This window comes from Pundamilia nyererei, unplaced genomic scaffold (genome assembly GCF_000239375.1).
Source record: "Pundamilia nyererei isolate P.nyererei 1_Seehausen unplaced genomic scaffold, PunNye1.0 scaffold00101, whole genome shotgun sequence".
NCBI lineage: Eukaryota > Metazoa > Chordata > Actinopteri > Cichliformes > Cichlidae > Pundamilia > Pundamilia nyererei.
The window spans coordinates 1,916,674-1,936,784 of record NW_005187502.1 but is presented as its reverse complement, the minus strand read 5'-3'; the positions used below and the strand labels follow the sequence as shown (position 1 = coordinate 1,936,784).

Genomic DNA, 20,111 nt, shown 5'->3' with positions numbered 1-20,111 from the left:
CCAGGGTGGCTGTGGCTACAATGTAGCTTGTCATCACCAGTGTGTGAATGTGTGTGTGAATGGGTGGATGATTGTGTATAGTGTAAAGCGCTTTGGGGTCCTTAGGACCAAGTAAAGCGCTATACAAATACAGGCCATTTACCATTCTATTAAGTGTACACTTTGAGTACACAAAATAAAAACAAGGGTTTCAACAAATGTCCTTGAAACCACAGGGTACGACTTTACAGAAACAACAGAGACTCTTTATTTCTCCATGAACACCAACACATTTCAGGCTTCTTGCATAAGTAACCCTCATTTCCTCCTCAGTCAACAATATCCTCCTCTTCCATAGCTGTCACTTCAGTCCTTTGCCCACCACTTCACCCCAATAACAGCTCTGCATGGCTACAAATCTGTGAGTTTTATTGACCATACACAGTATTTTGTTGCAAACTCAGTGCTAGTTTGACCCTGTACAGTATGTACAACGCCTTAGCATTATACTTATAATATCGCATTAAACTGCCATCATGTAAGGACATTTCAAAGGCAGACAATTTGAACAAACTCGTTAAGCTAGTATTAGCTTAATTAGCTAGCTTGCTCTAGTTTAAAATGTACTAACAGTGGTTATTTCAAATGACTGTAGTCACTAGTCGCTGATTAAAGATCCTGCTTTAGTCTACATATTTACTAAATTATAGGTCAATAAAAGAGAATGTTATGCAGTAACACTGACATTATTATAATATGCAAAAAACTGAAGTCACTTTAAAAGAAACTGAACACTTTAGCACTCTAGCTAGCTTTGGATAAAAATGGTAACAGAAGAGCATCTTAAGATGATAGGTACATTTATGCTCGATAAACCTTTCCCAATAATCTAATTATTTAACACACAGAAGTATGACAACTATTGTGTGATACCTATCAATCGTTATTAACACCATCTGGCTTAATGGCAGGGAAAAAACAAACAAACCACTAAACCCGTCACTGGAGTCACTCAGGAGACTATAAAAAGATGGACAGGTGTGAGGAATATACACGCTTTATTCTCTGCAAGACACATGCCATGACATCATCAAACAGCTATCCCTTTGACACTGCAGTGCTGAGCTCTGGCCTACATAATACTCGCCAAAGCATCCCGACCAAGTCATGTTTATAAAAAGCAGATGAGCTGGCTCTGCCCTAAGCGGGGCCACAATGATGTTATGCTACTGTGAGCACCATTAATGACTCTGTAAACTCCACTTCAAAATATCACGCTTTCATATAAAATAAAGACGACCTAAAAAAACAGATTTAAGTCACCAGGCCTCCATCCTTTATTTATTACTGTTTATTACTGAAGCCACTGAAAACTCATTCTGTTCACTTATAGATGAGTGCAGCTGTAAATAATCAGTAATGCTGTTTTCATAGTTAGTCACTGACCACTGAACTACAGATACTACTACATGAACCTATGCAGTTATGATACAGAGCAGATATAAATGGAAAGACAGTTGAACTAAAGCATGAATGTAACTGCATTCTTTTTCCATCCTCGTGATCTCAGCAGCCATCCAAAGAATTATAAAAGAAACTGTGCTGTATCAGTCTGCGGCATGGCAATGTGTAGCGTTTAAGTTGGCTTGGTTGGTAAAATTAACCAAGAAAACCCTGAAACTGAAACAATGTCCATGTGATTCAGCATTTCCACACGGACGTCTACAGAAATATTAGATGTGGTTATTTTAGTTCATGAGCTTTACTTTTGTTGTATGATATCTATACCGGAGTAGAAAATAAGATGCAATGAGCCTTGCATTATATCTACTTATTATTATTATTATACCTACTTACTGTTACTGTATTCTGAAAATCTAAATCTGAGGTTAGTGAGAAAAACTACTTACCTTCAGTAGAAGCAAAGTCTGAACTCACACAAGACCTTCAAAAGCACAAAAAGAAAAAGGTGATCAGTTCGAAGCATATGTATAACAATAAAAAAGGTGAGTAAATCAGTGGCGAGTGGTTAGAGATAGGAAGGCTAGCGGCGTGCTGAGAAAAGCAGTAGTTTGTGGTATGCTGGAAATGTGACAGCTCGCGTTAGAATTGAAAAATGGAGAGAAAGCAGACCAAGCTAGAGAATTAGACAGCATTACATTAGTCTGCTCTGATCCATGGTCTCGGGACTTGATTACTGACAAAGGCCAATTCATGCGTCCTCACTGTGGTCACATGTGATGACCACTGCCAAGGCCCAATCAGAGGGACCTTTGGCCTTTAAGCTTCCTTGTTTGCTAATGTCGTTAGAATGAAAATCAAGGAGAGGGAGGGTGTTTAGGTCTGTATATGTGAGCATTATTCTCACTGGCCTGTTTCACTGTGATATTGATATGACTATGGTACCTTGGTAGAGACTAATATATATTTGATTACAGGTCACCCGAACATGACTAAAATCAACATTTCGTTGCATTCCAAATTAAACAAAGTTGTGATTTCTTTTAACATGCATGCGTTTCACACTTAGCCGTGCACTCTTGAATCCAGAGCAGTACCTATCAGTTTCATGGCGCTCAGCAGAAGTGATGGGCTGTGTCCTAAACCTCTCAGAGGTCTTTCTACTCTCCCCAGGATAGATATACTGCCGGGGCCTGCGCCCCCTGTCCCTTTCCCCTCTCCATGGGGCCTCGTAGCCCGTCAGTGCCCTGCACTCCTCCATTTCACTGGAGGGGCCATTCAGGGAGAGGGATCAACAGACAGAAAACCCAAAGGAAAGAGAGAATACAGAGTTGTCAGGGAGAAATAGAGAGGGACATGGTGCAAAATAAAACTGTTTAAAAGCAGAGGTGTTGAACATTCAACCACACCTCTGGTTTTTAAAATCGAGCCTATGAGCAAGCCCATGCAGATTTTTTAACAGTTTAAACACACACACACGAGCCCCAGGCAGTATCCAAACAACTCACAGTGCCATTAAAGCAGAGACAAACACCGTACTGCAGGACTATTAGTGTTAGCAAATTAATGCATGTATGCCATGTCTACAGATTAAATGAACCACTGTGCTTGGGATGTTAGCATCACACCAGACGTAGCTGCTTGTTAGTCGTTGAGTAGCCAGATGATGTTAGGTAATAAGCGTCAGAGTCACAGCAGCCAGCCAGCGAGTACAGGCCATGCAGCATTTTACCACCTACAGCTCATTCCTGCGGCTGGTTGGAGGAGTGGTGGTGCTCTCCATGTAGGAATGTCTGAGCTGTGCGACAGACACCCTGGTGTCCTGGTGACTCTCTCCATTACTCAAACTTTCTCCTTCTCTGACCTCCTGGGGTTCCTTGGTTTGGTGTTGCAAGGTCCTCTGATTGGGTCCTCGCTGATTTCCAGCATCAGACATGGATCGACTCAGAGCTGTGGTGGAGCTGGAACTTCCTGGCCCTGTGTGAGATGTTCTGGGCTCAATGTGGGTCGCAGCCGGTCTTTTGTGGGCACGATCAGCGTTTTCCCGCTCTCTGGGTCGGCGCTCCGCCGCCTGCAGACAGGAGGTATACTCTGCTTCCTCCCGTCTAGGTCTGCCTCCAAGTCCCCCTCTAACAGGTTCCTCTGCTTCAGCCTCTCTTTGCATCCTGTACACGACCAGCTCCTCCTCACCTCGCCCTCTCCATGGGTCTTCAGTGCTCCTCTCTCTGCGCCGGATCTGTGAAGGCAAGACTGCTTTTCTGCTCCTCAGAAGGCCCTCTGTCTTGACCGCCTCAGCCTCACCAGCTTCTTCCTCTTCCACCTGCTGTTGCTGCTGCCCAGTTCTGGATGTAGAACCAGAGGTCATGGACAAATAACTGGGGTAATTGCCAACTTCTTGCCCTCCCTGTGGACCAGACTGGCTGTGCTGAACTTGTGGATGATGGTGGGAGTAGGCCTGCTGTGGGCCTAGTGGGTCTGCGTGGTAGCGTGTAGAAGCCTGGGGCTGGTGCTGAAATTGTCTGCGGTACACTAGGCCTTCTGTAACATTTCCGAACTCTGGGCTCTTCTGGCGGCCCTCCTCCCTGACAAGCCTCTCCCTAACTCTGATTCTTCAGGGAGACAAAGGACTGGTTAACATTTGGAAAACATCAATAGGCAAAGCATAGCTCTCATAGAAGCTCAGAAAGATGACTTTGATTGTGATCCTTTGTGTGTCAGCCTTTGAGCACTAAAGGAGGAGCTCAGCCTCTTGTTTGACATTAGGGCTGGACACTGACAAAGCATGCAGATTTTATATTTGGATGTAAGACCAGTATAAATACTGGCTCAGATGTTTAGTCTTCCTGACTCAAATATTTCATAAAACCATAAACATACCATACAAGCCAGATTAAAACCAACATACATCTTTGCCTGATATGAACTGGTTTAGAATTATTTCCAGGCTCTCTCTCACACTGGCAATAATGGTTAAATTCTTACTAAGATCTGATTCTTGAAGAAAGTATTCAAAAACAAAACAAAACACCCACAACTCACAAATCCAGTCACCGACAGCATAATTGTTAAAAAGGCAATACTGTACGAGCATTTGTCATTGTTGATATAATATGATCCATCACACAGCTGTTACCAAATGGGGTTTAAGCTAAACACAGCAAAAGGTGAGTGAGAAATGAAGTTATGGTTGGAAGCCAAGGGGACCGGAGCTGGTGACAATGAGGATGACTGTTCAGCAGACGTCCAGAGCTCAAAAGCAGAGATTATTAAACATTCGCCTGCCGGTCAACTCAGGACCCTAAGTGAGTAAATGCAGCATCATCACAGAAATTTATAATAATAATAATATTTAAAAACTGGAGCCCTGTAATGAGCTGCTGTTTAAAAAAAAGCACAGCTCATAAGGGTTGGTCCAGATGAATGGGAACATGGTAGATGATAACTGGGGGTGAGAAACAACCAGCCTTTGTCTACCTTGAAGGCCAGTTGATGAGGGAGTGGGTGTCGCCTTCAGCATCAGTCTGGAGGAACCAATCAGTACTAAGTTTCGTCTTTGCACTGCACCAAGAGAAACCCAATGGGAAACGTGATTGACTGGGCAGTTGGGTCTGAATTCAGTGTTGAGGTCTTTTTCTTGAAGCATATAAGCCGAGACAAAACTACATTACACACTCCACTGACTTCACATTAAGACTGACTGAAGAGACACTGAGTTTAGCAATCAGCACAATCCCAAGAACACAAGTTTAACTCCCACACGATACATTTAATTGCCACAGTAAAAATATGAATAATAAGTCTCATATTTAAGGCTTGTTGAATTATGACCAATGGTCAGATAGTGCAGTTATATTACATCAGATCTTATTACATAGATAGATGCTATCTATCTATAGATCGCATCAGTGTTATCAACAAATGAGTGTATCTGGAGAGAGGGCTCTTTAAATGTACGCTTCTGTAGCTGAGGTTTTATCTGCAGAAGCAGATATTCAACGGAAATGCCATCTCACTCCACCAGAGCCAGATGAGTCATGCTGGCCCTCTGATGCTGAGTAAAGGCAAACAGTGTGAATTTTTCACTAAGCACAGATCAGAGTTCAGCAGAACTGGAAAAATGTTGATCAGTTATAAATACATTAAGAGATTAACTGAAGAATGAAGGGAGGAAACAAAAATCAGTTTGTGAAGCAAATCTCTTTTTTAGGGATACAAGAACCTGAATTTAACAGCTCACTACACAACACAAAGTCATATCTGTTAGCCTTGGATTCAAGTGGGGAAACAGACCTGACGCAGGTCATGAGGTAGAAATGTTTTACTTGAGTAACTGGAGATTACAAATTACAAATAGTCTGACTGGACCAATCAGTTTGGCTCTTCCTCAACTATAGCAAGCCTCATGTCTCTGTGTGGAAACATTTCAACTCCTAAGCAAATCGATAGTTGCAACAGAATTAATTTTGACCAGCTGACTGAATATTTAGAAACCTTAGACAGTCTACTGAATAAACTGCTAGCTTCCAGTACTGACACTTGTGGTTCGGTAAGAATAATAAGTTATCATCTGCGTATAAACGTATTGTGATTTATTGTAGATTATACACCTTTGATGAGGCTATTCTGTTGGACTGCTGCAGCGAGCGCCATTTGTGAAGCAAAGATGTTAAAATCCTTAAGATATCCACTTTATTGTACAGCACTTAGGAAAACACTACAACTTGGAATTTTGATACTACTACAAAAATAACAAACTAAACTAAACTGTTAGTGGATAATCAGTGCAGCTCTGCACTTAGTTTGCAGAGCTGTGGCTTGGGTGGTAGAGTGGGTCTACAAACTGAAGGGTCACTTGATCCCACGCTCTTCCAAGTCCAGAATGCATGAGATTTGCAGTAGAAACTCATTTGTTGAGCTTGAGTGCTCAACTTTGTGGAAAGGCACTATATAAGTACCGTTACAGTTTATTGTTGTGTTGATTATTTTCTGTCACCAGTTCCAGAAAGTTTCAATGCTGATAAAGGAGATGAAAATGATCGTGCTGGAATAAAAGTGCATCAAGCTTTTGCTAATGATGACATTTGGGTTGCTCTGAACATTTCACTACAAGAGCTAAAACGTAGCATTTCATATTAGTCTCCCACACATCCAATGAAAAAGGAGAGCGGAGACACTCCTATTTGCTTGTTTCTCCTCAGGGTTCACTGGTCTTGATCAGACCCAGCTGTGGGTCAGAGATGTAGCTGTGGAGTCACACTGAGCTGCCCAGTAACACAACACCCTCCCTGCACCATGGACACACATACAACCTGGCCAAGTTTTGAAACCTGAGAGGGAAACTGAGGAAAGGAAAGAGGGGGCAATGCAGAGGGGAACATAGATGGGTTGGGAATAATGTCCTGGACGGATGTAGAAGCAAGGAATGCACCTTCATATGTTTGTTTGCAGTGGAACAGTGCAGGGCTGGAGCCTGGTCATGATCTGGGTTGGGCAAGAAACAGGGGTGCATACACTGATTCTCTCTTTTCCAACAGTTGTGGAGCTGAAACAACTCTTAGCACGTCCCCTCTAAAGAGCTGCTAGCTCAGGTGTTTTAATATTTGGGTGTCATTTTTGTCCTTTTAGCCACCATTTAATCATACAATTAAAGGATGGACTCACAACGACAGTGTTATCCATTCCTCCCCTTAGGCAAATGCAGTGTATCATTTTGGTGCACATGCTAAAGTACTATCTACAACTTAGTAAGAGATCCTCTGTGAATCTGAAAAACACCCCAATTTGTTCTTCAAGACATCCACCTGAAATCTCTAGAATAAACATACAGCACAGAACAGCACAGGCAGACCAATCTGCCCAGTTGTAGGTGACTGTGGGAGCTGGTCTGTTCCAGAATGAGCTCGGATTGCATGACCTTGTATCAAACAAGAGTCCTGCTAAGAGAACGACCTTGGACATGTGGAACGAACAGAGCAACAGTGACAGAAATAGATGGAGAGATGGATCCATCCTTTAAACACAATGCAGTGTGAACAGCTGTTAAAGTTCTGGTTCAAACCCCATGTTTGTATGTGAAGGGGATCTTGGGAGCTTAATGTAGAAAAAGCCTCCCGAAACAAGGGACAATTTATGTATAAAGTAAAATATGAAACCCCTCAAAAATCTGGAGTCACGTAGAAAACTCAGGGTTGTCCATTTTCAACCAAATCAAACTTAAAAAAAAGAAAACGGTTTGCTACAACAATGTGTCTTCCTCCCTCCACAAGTCACAACAAGCTAATCTTGTTGTGACACCATTGTTACAATTTAACAATGGTGTCTCAGTTACCAGCAGAAAAACATGGATACATCTATGTTTCTGCAAATGCAGTGACGTCTGACCTTTTTTATTCCATGTTGTGTTGAGAGTGTTGCTGTGTTAGAGGGAGTACTGCACACTTTGGTATGAAATTTGATCTTTGCTTTTTTTCAAACACAAAAACAGTTCAAGTACCCCAAAAACTTTAGCAAAAGTGTATTTTACCATTGTTATGTATAAATGGATTTATTTAAAAAAAAAAAAAAAAAAAAAAAAAGATCTACCCCCAACAAAAACAAAGATGAGATCAAAACACTCACCCCTGTCTACTGAGGACGTTCTGGGCCTGCTGCTCAATGAATAGGTCACCAGGAGACGCACCATGTTTAGGCGAGGAGAGGGAGGGGTGCCTGCCTTGCTTGGGTGAACTGGGTGGTATGCCAGTCACTGTGTAGTCTTTTGCAGGCACCTTAGCAGAGGAGGACGATGATGTCACATCCATGTATGAAGAGGAGGATGGAGGCTCAGGCGGAGCGGCCCTGCGCTGATTCTCCAGGTTCATCAGCCTCTCCCTCTCTGAGAACAACTCCACCCTGGTGTGACCAATATCACAGCCTGGGTCCGGGTAGCCGTGTGGCGGAGCTGAACGGCCTGCCCTTGGGCTAGTAGCTAAGGTACTGGTGTAAGCACTTAGGGTGATATCTCTGCCTTCCTCTCCCACCAGCTCCCCTCTATTACGTCTCTCTGAGCAGTCCGAGTCTTTGTGAGAGCGGGGGTAGCGGGAGTGATGGTCCAAGTCGGGTTCCTGATCCAAAGAGATGCCGTAGCGTTCGGCCAGCTGCCGGCGCCGCTCTGCCTTGTAGCGGGCGATGCGTTCAGCCTTGGACTCCAACTCAGGAACACCTTTGGTCGGACCCGAAATGTGAACTGGCTCAGTGTGGATGAAGGACTGAGGCTCAGGCCTGCATCGAGCTCTGGACTGGCGCTCTGGAGCCATCAACTGCATTTCTGGGCTTTCAAATCCCTCCATGCCATAACGCTGAACGGTAACTGGTGCAAGAATAAACAAGTCATGTCTTTGTTGTGTAGAAAGAGACACGATAGTCTGTAGTACTGTTCTTGTCTCACCAGCACAGGGGTCAGAGGCCCTAGTGTATCGTGGAGTGTCCTCCTCCAGAAGCCGGTTGGCCACCAAGGTAGGCAGCAGAGACGGATGTACTTCACCCTCTATACCCTCCAAGCGCCGAGCAATGCGCTCCTTTCTAAGCACAGAAAGAAAGGGAAGAGTCACCTTTACACATTATTATCCTATGTAGTATTATCTTTATTACTGTAGCATATTTATAGATGCATCATTATCTCACCTGTTCATTTCCAAGTCACTTGTGCTTGTGGTAATGCCCTCAAATAGTTTCCTCAATTCAGAGACTTAACAAAAATAAATAAATAAGCAATAAAATCAGTACAGAATAAGCAGATCTAATTAAATGTTTAATTGGTCTAAGATGACAAATTTTGGATAGATTTTGGCTCACAGGAAATATTTGTAGACATGCTTTGGTAATATGTAATATGAAAACATACCACTGAGCTCACATATACATATTATCATAAAATCTTAGTTTGATTAAATCATTGATGTTATATGTTTAATGTTTCTGAATCATTTCCAAAATACTATTTTCCACTAATCGACACAGAAAATCTCACAAAACCAACTTACAATTTATGTTATTTAAAAAATAAAACAAAAAAACCCCCATGAATAAACCCTCCTGAGACCACTGGTTTAAAAGCCCTTATGAACTCGGATGCGTCTTACTTCTATCAGTGGTCCAAGCTGGTTTGAGTCCACCCATGAATCAATGAAATTACAAAAGCACACCCACCCGTCTATATATAGACTACACAAGTCAATGTCAGCATAAAAACCAACAGGATCGTCTGCATCTTATAAGACAGGATTGCAACAAGGCACAAAAACAGGAACATTTCTAAAGGGGGAAAAAATTCTCAACCCATCAATGATAAAAGCTGGGAAGCACCTAAATCTGGCTGCCCAGACTTTGGTTATTTAAAATCTTACCAGAATCTATAGCAACAACAATTGACCAATGATCCCCATCTAATGGAGCAGAATGGCAGAAACCTCCAAAACAAAGGTTTGCCAAGTTTCAAGGATTGTTCTCAGGAAAGCTTCTGACATTTCACCATTTCACTTCAGAGATACTTCAGCCAAGGCAAAAACGTCTGCCTTTCATTTATTTACATAAAAAAAAAAAAGAAAAAACATAGTTTTGACTTTGTCAGTGCAGAGCATTGTATTGTAAGAACTGCAGAGTAGGATGAAGCTGATCTGTGGAGTGATGGGTTCACCAAAGAAACAGCTGATTGTAATTATTGTAATTATTTGTCACAACATAAAAAGATGGATCCATCCACCCACTTCTGCTCCTCTAATCCAGGATCACTGCCATTTCTCTGTACTTTATTTTTAAGAAAAGGTATATTTCAAATATTCAACACGTATTCTCTAGTGAATGAAGAAAAATCAAAAATCATATTCAAAATGTTTACATTTGATTACTTACCATGTTACAAAAGTCCACAGAGTTTATACACGAGTCAGTTTATAAACGGCTAATCAAAAGCGTCTTCAAACTTATGTGTACATTCCAGTGTGAACCACTACAGGATCTTTATTGGAACTTACATTTTGCATTAAATAAACCCCGTCAAGAAAACAAGTGCAGCATAATAACAGCAGTTCATACGTAACATTTTGCAAAGCTGGGCCTTGTAGAAAAACTGGTTTTACACAAATCTTGACTTAATTCCAACCTGGCAAACAAGCTGCTGTTACACAACAGCAACTCTGAAAAACTGTGGGAACATTGACAACGTCAGAGTCAAAAATAAATAAATAAATAAATAAAAATCACTTCACTCACCTTTGGGGAGATTGGCCAAGAGACTAACATCTATATCCTTGGCGCTTTTGGCTGGGTCGTCCTTTTCGTCACAGGAGAATTCTTTCTGGAAGCTGAGGGGTGCAGAAAAAATACCAACTCTTATTGAAACAGGGCTGAGCTGTGGGAAACTGGATTTGTTTACATTGTAAGCAGTTGTGAGGGGCTCACTGAATCAATCTGAATTTGATCAAACACAAATCACTGAACTATTTGCTAGAAGCGTGGTCTGTTTGAGAGGTGGTCAAGAATCTAATCCATCAGTCAGTGGATTGCGGATGAAGCTACAAAAGTATGCAATTAATCATCCGAACTGTGCATTTGGAAGCGAGACTGTAAATTTCATCAACTTCTCCATCTCCAAATATTTATCTAGATATTAGACATTTCTGACCCGTTAACACCCCGAGCCTCGCAGATATGCAGCAAATTTCTCTCTCTCAAAAAAACCCACAAAAAACCCCCAAAACAACATATTGAAGTCATTTATGGATTTGATTCAAAACCACAAATTTGCAATATAGCTATAAAAGAGCTGGCAGCAGATTACTGCTGTGAGGAAACAGTCAAGAACTGGGAAAACCCAACTCGCTTGAACTCTGTGGCTGCTGTAAGGGACAGAAACCACGGAGTTGTGAACACCCTGATACACGCGTGCATGGTGGATCCTTTCTCATCACAACACAGGAATATCTCTTTTCATCACTACTTCTTCATCTTTAGATATGCTCACCATGCATGCAAAGTGCTTTCAAAACAAAACAACAAAATATTTTCAAAAAAAATATTTTGGCACCAGATTTTGGGCATCGATGTGCCCAACAGTCTTATAAGTGTAGTGAAGGAAACTTCACAGATTAGAGTGTTAATAAGGAGGCCTGATGGTGTATTTGACAAACAGCCAACAACATTATTGAGCACAAGTTAGTTCCTCACCCATCTGAAGTACTGTCTTAATAAAGAAATTTACATTAAAGAGAATATTTTTTAATGTGATTCATGTATGAGGAAGAGAACACAGGTGTGTATATGTGGAGCTCTGATCATAGAAAGAGAGAGAAAAGAGAGGAGAGGGACACGGGAGAGACCACTGCGAAGGTTGCTTCTTAGTTCTAGAATGAAAAGAAAATAACGTCTCCAAGAGCCAGAGCTACTTCGTTTATGTGCAGCAGTCTGTATCAGCAAGTGCGTGTATTGATGAACAAGTAAAGCAGTGTTGTGCAATGTCATTGTTCCTATTCTTTATTGTATAGCATGGGAAGAGTAAGCAAACAAAACATGGAAAAAGGAAAAAGATTATCCCGGTTGTGAGGTTGACTTACGGTGCTGGATTTGTAATGAGAGGAACCCCTGATAACGGACAAGGTGCAACTCTTACAGTTCACTGTGCATTACCATCAGCAATTCTGCAGTATTCAAAGTCACTACTCTGCATACAGCACTGTGCCTTCAGCTAAATTCTTCACTCGTTCTCGAGGCTTTTAAAGTGTTTCTTTGCACTTTGGTTTGCTTTTTCACTCATTTTCAGCCCAGTCCTTCTACACGACCATCGCAAAGGAATGCTTGTTTGAGCCATTTAACACTGACCTAAGAATCATTAGAGCATAAAATGGGACCCAACTTAAGGGATAACCAGTGTTGGGTCTACAGATAACAGACAACTTAAAGAACGAACTTAAATTATTTATTTAGACAATTTGTTACCATTAGCCTGTGGCAAAAACGCATCATTCTTTTTACTTTCGTGACCTGAATCTATGAAAATGTTCAAGATAGCACAAGCATAAAATAGCATTTTTGCAGGAACAAGGTGAGAGCTATTAGCTGAACACTTGACATATCCGAGCATGGCGTTGGTATGCCCTTTAAAAACAAGAAAAAAAGAAAATAAATTCAGCAAAGACCTAAAACAGGATCTGAGCGATGCATCTGGCCCTTTGGTTGATCCACTTCACTGTTCAGTGAAACCTCAGGCATGGCTGTCAAAAAAACGCTCTTAAGGAAGGGAAACAGGAAGGAAAGGCTGAGGTATGCCAAACTATACAAGGACTGGATTGAAAACCTGCGGCAACTGATGAATACAAATTTGAAATTTTAGGTCAAAATCTTTGTCAGTATGGAAGAAGTACAACAGTATCGATGCAGCTACCTATAAAACTCAGAGTCTGTCATGGTTTGCGGCTGGATTTCAACCAGTGCTTGTTGGACAAAGGAATTTCATCCACCATGAAGTACTAGGTGTTCGATTAGAAATGGCTTCAATGTTCAGCATTACAATGATCCGAAACACATGACATACCTGACACAAACACAAGGAAACACTATCAGTCATGGATTTGAGCTCCCCTGCAGGAGCATGATGCCTGTTTGCTACATTTGTAAGTAGCACCTTTGCTTTTTAAAGGTCTTTTTGCACATCTTACCTCAATGCTCTCTTCTGTAGCAATCTGGGATTGCTTAGTTTAATGGGGTTCTCACTCCCAATTCCTGTGGACAGAAGAAAAGAGTAACATTTATTCATGTTCCACTGTCCATTAATTTCACTTTGAACCCGGGGTTGTGTCTTCAGATGAACAGATGATCAGAGCAGCTTAGGCATGTTAACGTGAAGCAGCTCTCTCTGCAGCTCCTTGGCACAGGACCACATTAATTAAGAGGCCTTCCACAGAGAAAACGAACAATGTGGGAAACAATCTACCTGTCCCACTGAATCATATCGCACAATAAGTAGTCTATGTTAGTACACACACACACACACACACACACACACCATTGTTGCATTTATATTCAGACACACTGTCTCCTTCTTAAGCATCAGTCTATGTGTTGTGCATGAGGTCATACATCAGAGCGTTTGATGGCCTGTGTACAGTGCAGTTTCACCACACATCAAAGTTGCAGTGCAGATGGGATCATTGTCACTGGGTAGCATTTCTACACTGCACCCTCCAGGAATACAGAGAGCACAGATAGTTTCCTCAGCCATCAGAAGCATACTGTATGATAAAACCTAATTACATACACAATCCAACTTTCTACAGTCTGGTGTGTATTAGGAAGAAAAATCAAGTCGGTAAACACGGGAACAATGTGGTATAAACACCTGCCTACAGAGACATACAGCCTCAGTACCCCCCCATCCCACCAAAATGGGGCATTAGTGGGTATTAAACATCACAACAGTCTCATGAGTAACCCAAGTTGTGCAACACATCCCTGTAGGGAACATCTATGCTTGCTATTTGCTCTAAACCTCAAACGTGCGGTTCTGGCTGCACTTGGACCTCTGAGTAGCCAGAGCTGTGCAATTTCGGGAGAAACATGTGGTCCTACTTCCATCTCCTCCGAGATCACCTCAAGGTCAAATCCCCCCACCCCATTAAACTTGCCCACTGCTCCACCCAAACCCCTAACATCTCCCCAGTGGCTACCCACCCCAAACTAACCCCCGCCCCTCCTTTCCCCATTCCAGATCTGTTAGTCCCTGTTAAAGATGTTTGGGTTGATGCTTTCAATCCCTCCTACTTAAGCAAAACATCATCTGAGACATTTGAGAAGAAAGGAGGCCTATTTGGAGAAGGTGGTGTGCGGGTATGGGTTTAGGGGTAGTTGAGTATTGTTTCAGCTGGATGGAATAGGGCTGCTGAAACACAGTGAGCCTTGAATGATAATCTTATTCAGAGTTGACTGCGTTTTCTTTTGACCAGAGTCCAAAAGATTAAGTCAACATCATTCAAGCAGGTATAAAGTCTCTTTACTGATCACACATAGATGAAGTTTAGATTTTATACAAGCTTAATTGCAACTTAATCTTTGGCAGTAACAGACTTTTGAACATCTAATTTTTGAGACCAGCAAAAGGTTGAGGAAGCTATTATTTCTTGATATTTCTGTGATATCATCTCAGACAGATTAAGGTCAGGACTAGGCCATTTTTTTTCTTAATTTAGTTGTGCTCTTTGGGTCAAAGTGTTTTCATCATTCCATTTTTTCCCCGAGATTCAGATCTAGAACTGATATCCTGGTTTTCTCCTATAAAAAGCTGAATCCATTGCTCCCTCGTGACTACGATGCTCCCTCCACCGTGCTTCACACTTGAAACGGTAAGGCATTCGTGTTCGGTGGTTTTCTCCTTTCAAACAGTATTTTTTTTTTTAAAAGCTTAGCTATATGTCTAATTCATCTTGTATATGTTTATTTGGTTTGCACCTAGTATTTTTTAAATTACAGTTGTTGAGATTTCCATTAGCAATAGAAAATGAGACAGTCCTGAATTAAGCTTCTCACAACTTTGAGTTAAAGCTATAAATAAATGCAATAGAGAGTTTTCTACACAATGGAATGACCACTATTGACCAAACGTCAGCTACAAAGCAATACGCGATATTGATGATACACGAAGCAGTATCACTTAACATGTGGATGACTTTACAAATGTAGCCTTCTTTAAACAAGTAGTGTTGAATATTAGACTGCTGTACTGGAGGGCAGCCTTCCAGCTCTGGTCCAGATGCCAAACTAAACATGTGACTGTGTTGGGCTCAACTGTCACAGTTAGGTTCCAAAACTCTTCAATAAGTGAAGGCTTTGTTGAGCTCCACAGACCACAGCTAATAGCCATGTTGGAGACAATTGAGGTGAAGTGAAAGACAACATTTATCCAGAGCTAACAATTACAACTCCTCGTAATTTAAGTGAAATCGAAACTTTTGTTACTGGTAAAAAGCCAACGTGTGTCTTATATCCCACTGCTTGTTCAAGAAGCATAAATAAAGAAAGAAAGTGATCATTTACCCTTTCTCCACAACTAATGCTATCTTTTACATAACCATACTAAATTGATACAAATTGTTGGGTGTTTTAATACAGACTACCACGGCCACAGCAACCACAAGATTACTTTAAAAACATCCACAATATTGCATCGCCATTTCATCTTTCTGTACTGTGATACCCACATGGAGCCATGAATGCCAGGTTAAAGGAGGTGAAGTCTGATGAAATCTAAAGATGTCTAATGCTGTTAATTTAATGAGTAAACTGGAAATACATGAGAATAAAGGATTTAATTTACTAACATTTGGATAAGAAATAATAAAAAAATAATCAGGCTTGTTCGAAGGCATTTTTGAGGCTCAAAATGTGGTTTTAGTGCCAGGGCTACAGTTGGGTTATGGTTAGGTATAAGGTAAGGGTTAGACATTAATTTTTCATGGCTAGAGAAAGCATTGCCAATTAGATGTCCTCACTAAGATATGAAAGAGAGTGTGTGTGAGTGTGTGTGTGTGTGTGTGTGTGTTATGAAGCACACCGGTTTCAGTACTCGTCCACCTTACCCCAATTGTTCTTGGCATCATTCATGCTTTTCAGATGTCTATAATGTAAGTGGTCAGTGGATTTAAATGTTTAGGAATAACAAAACTGAAAAATATCTTAATTTCCATTTAAATTATAGTGTGAAACAAAACCAGATGTAAAGTTTAACTAGCTGCTTTTGCAAAAAATAACCCCCGCCTTCTTACCCTTGGGGGCAGCCGTCTTATGCTATTGTGAAGTCTCAGACTTAATTCTTCACAAACCAGACCTGTACTCCTTTTACACCTCATATACTCTATATGCTGTGGCATGTGGTCCATCAGGAGTGACACCACCCTCCACCACCATCCCCACGGTTCCCAGAAAGGGCCTCAATTCATTCGTCATTCCAGACACAGGCATAAAAACCTCCACAAAGATCACAGATGTCCCACAGCCTTTGATGCTGGCTGTAATCTACAGAAACACTATGGCTGCTATAGCCGCAAGGGAATACGCCAGGAATTCCTCAGCACTGTGCCCCGTGTGTGTTGACGACGCTGTAAAGGCAGCTTGATGCAGATAAAACATGAGGATAAAATCATTTCACGATTCAGTGGAGTGTCATTGAGGTTCTGAAGTGTACAAGCCTTTTATGTGATGGTATCAAAGGTTGTTGTATAACGCTGTCTGTTAACAAAGAAGCTAAGTTAACTTTGGGGAGGCTCTGATAAACTTGACAGTAACATGAGGCTAAAGCTCCATGTCTTAACCCACAATACACCCAGTGTGGCAGCCAAAGAGGCATCAGTGGCTGACCATATGTCTAATTTACGATCCAGGATTAACTTTGATTCCTGGGATTACAGCAGGCCCAAAAGTAACCACCCTTTATCTGAATGAATTACATCACACCTGAAGTGCCTGACATTTAAGTCTCAGCACCCCCCACCAATTTTCCAGTTGCCCACCGATTCTGTGTGCTGGGAGGCTCAAGCTGCAACTAAAGCCTCCACACTAACAGGAGCTTAAGAATTAAGGCATTGAGGGAAAAAAAAAAAAAAAACAGATGGAGACAGAAATTAGGTGAGGCCACTGCTACCAAACAGTGTTCTAAGCACAGGGATGCCACAATAAGCCAATTAGGTCTTAAACACGAGTATTAATGGTTATAAAAGCAGTTCAGCTGCAAAGTCTGAATGAAAGCGTACTTCTACAACCTAAACTCCTCAAACAAGCTTCAAAGCATATCCTCCTCCGAACAACACAAGACTATTCTGTATGCTCACATAAAAGCCTGACACTGAGGGCCACCTGCTGCAGATTCACATCCATCTTAACACAGACAAGCAGATCTAAACACTCAGGTGTCAGTTAGAAAATATAATGAGATTCATTCAGACAAACACAGGTATCAACTAGTGGCCAATCAGTGGGTGTATAAACAGGGGTGAAGGAAATAATGCAAAAACTGTAACGTAGACCTCAACACTGATAATATTAATCTGTGATGCCACATTGTCTCTAATGCTGAGTACTGACAGGTACAAACATGTCAGTACTTCTCACATGTTTGTACCTGTCAGGACGTCAGCCAGTGCTTCTGATATACACAATATGATATTTATATATTACAAAGACATGAATAATTGGGTCATTTAGAGCACTAGACCAAGCTTTGCGTTCTATTCAAACCTTTCGAATTCAAAATTGTTGATTAATGATTGACAGCACGGTGACACGGTGGTTAGCACTGTTGCCGCACAGCAAGAAGGTCCTGTTTTAAGGAGGTTGTCGTTTTGAAATGGCGTTTTGCGACGTATTTGCTGGCTTTTCACTGAATGCTGTTCTTGTCCAGTTCACAAATTTCGTCTGAAAGAGCTGACCTTAAACAAGAAACTCAAGTTCTGAAGCAAAAATTTTAACAACGTTTTTGCCAGCAATGAAGTTGCAGTGTGCCCTCTGTTGGTCAACCTATGCAATGACCCTTTCATTTTTCAGCTTTTATAAATGACAATACTGACAGATCAGACACTACTAGCTTCTCTGACAATTCGATGTTATAAATGAAGGACATGTGTAGTGAAAACATTTAGTCAAATAAATTGTGTCAAGTACAAAAATATGTTGAAAGTATTTATTTCTGCAACACCCCATGTCTTGCTTAAAAATAGTTACTTTGTCCTGATTACCAGGTTCTACTTTTTCCCTGCACATGGAGACCGTCTTTAACAGCTTACTGAGCTCAGCTATTCACTGCTCTCTTATGACACAGTGCTTAAGTGCTGTGCAACAGATCATATCCATACAGCATCTCTGTGTCTATCTCTCTATATCCATCTCTCTATATTTCTCCATATCCATCTCTGTATCTAGATTGAAAAAAAAGAAGAAAAAAAACCCCTACTGAATACTCCTAATGACCCAAATGTTCCAAAGTCAGTAAAGTTTGTTTAATTCAGTGCAAAACCATATACACCTTCACAACACATCCATAAAACTACTTTTTCAAACGTCCAAGTAGCTATGGAGCCTTGAAATAGCTTCCTACATAAAACAGCCCCCTGCAGTATTAAGAATCCCTCATCTTTACATAGTGTCCTTGGAGGCTACAGCTGCAGTGCAAGGACAGCTGGCTGGAAAGCAGGACAGTGAGCAGAGAGGAAGGGAGTCTGCGGTTTGTTGCCTGCCAACTTCTACGAGCTTAGAGTCCCAACAGCCCAAACCAGAGTAACCTGTCCCCAAGCTCACTGCCTGAGCTACAAAATCTGAGCTGCAGAGCCCTAAGTCACTGCACTTACCTTGGCTGCAGAACTTGACGTGACTCAGGTAATTCGAGATCCATGGATTCCGGTACATTTTGGCAACAGAGTCAGGTGAGAGTTTAAGACAGAAAAGAAGTGAAAGACACGGGAAGACAGAACAGCTGACCGAGAAGTGATGCGACTACAAAAGTATTCCGTCAGTGCTCCGGGACAGGCAGAGAGGGAGGGAGAGGCGAGTCAGGTAGTATTAGAGAGAAGCAGGATAGAGGGAGGGAGGGAGGGGGAGAGAGAAAGATGTCCCAGCCGCAGTACCAGCATAAGCAGTGGTGGTCCTGACAGGCAAACAGAGGAGTGCTCAAGCTTTTGCTGCACTACACCTCTTCTCAGATTCACTCCTCTGCTCTGGCTCCTCTCACCAACCAATGTGGACTAACCGGTGCCCGCAATAACAACAACCTGCAGGTCTAAAAGCTGCTCAGCATGGGCTAAGCTCATTAGCCAAGGGAGCAAAATTAGGCCCCTTCTCTACTGCAGACTGGAGCAAAGTGTCCTGCATGCTTCAGAGTGAGCCTCGGAGAAGAGAAAGAGAGAGAGAGAAAAAAAAACAAAAAAAAAAACAGTGCATGCACGAGAGAGAGAGATAGTTATGCGAGTCCCACGAGAGCACTGCCTTCCCTTGGCTCACACACTCGAGTGGGATGCCAAAGAAACCGGTGCAGAGCGTCAGAAAAGGGAGGGAAGAGAAATAGTGCGGGGTCTGGAGAACGAGAGTGGAAATAATGAGGGCAGGAAGAGAAGACGAGAAAGTTCAAATGACCCTCTCAGTCTGATGAGAAATTCCAATCATCTCTCAGCAGGGACAAAATAAAAGGAACAGCATGGAGCTGGGCAGAAAAAAAAAGCTGGAAAGGGCAAAGAGAAGGTAAGAAAGAAAGAGCGAAACAAAGTCAGGGAAAGAACGAAGGAGCGTGCGAGCTGTAATGGGGGAAACAGAAATGTGTCTGCTCGTGACTAATGTTACCATTACACCAACAGTTTGCTTCTTCCTAGAACAACTAATAAGAGGTGCAAAGGGAAGAGAACTAGGTTGATTTATTGATATCCCCACAATTCCCCTTTTAACACACTAATCAAACGTGTTTGTGTGACTCAAGCCCACATAAACCAATGTTACACAGTGAGTCATGGCATGTAGAAACCCATTCTATTCTATTGTATGAATATGCTTTACGTGATTGCCAAGAACAAGACAAATGTGCTTGCACACTCACACCTCACCTATACGTCAATGTGACAATGACATGCTTATCACTGTAGTGAGAGGGCACTACAGGGAGGCTGGCA

General features: G+C 41.8%; 1 protein-coding gene across 1 annotated transcript in view; it reads right to left on the bottom strand.

The window, feature by feature from the left end:
• svila (supervillin a) overlaps positions 1–19,316 on the bottom strand; it is a 49,317-nt gene extending 30,001 nt beyond the window's left edge. Inside the window, exons 1-10 of the mRNA XM_013912788.1 lie at positions 18,804–19,316; positions 13,131–13,194; positions 10,690–10,781; positions 9,103–9,166; positions 8,867–9,000; positions 8,059–8,788; positions 4,915–4,998; positions 3,180–4,049; positions 2,538–2,705; positions 1,890–1,924 (exon numbers count right to left, since the gene is read on the bottom strand). Of these exons, the coding sequence (XP_013768242.1) occupies positions 1,890–1,924; positions 2,538–2,705; positions 3,180–4,049; positions 4,915–4,998; positions 8,059–8,788; positions 8,867–9,000; positions 9,103–9,166; positions 10,690–10,781; positions 13,131–13,194; positions 18,804–18,861 (2,299 nt within the window). The 5' untranslated portion in view covers positions 18,862–19,316. The remainder of the gene's footprint in view (positions 1–1,889; positions 1,925–2,537; positions 2,706–3,179; positions 4,050–4,914; positions 4,999–8,058; positions 8,789–8,866; positions 9,001–9,102; positions 9,167–10,689; positions 10,782–13,130; positions 13,195–18,803) is intronic.
• Between the last annotated feature and the right edge of the window lie 795 nt (positions 19,317–20,111).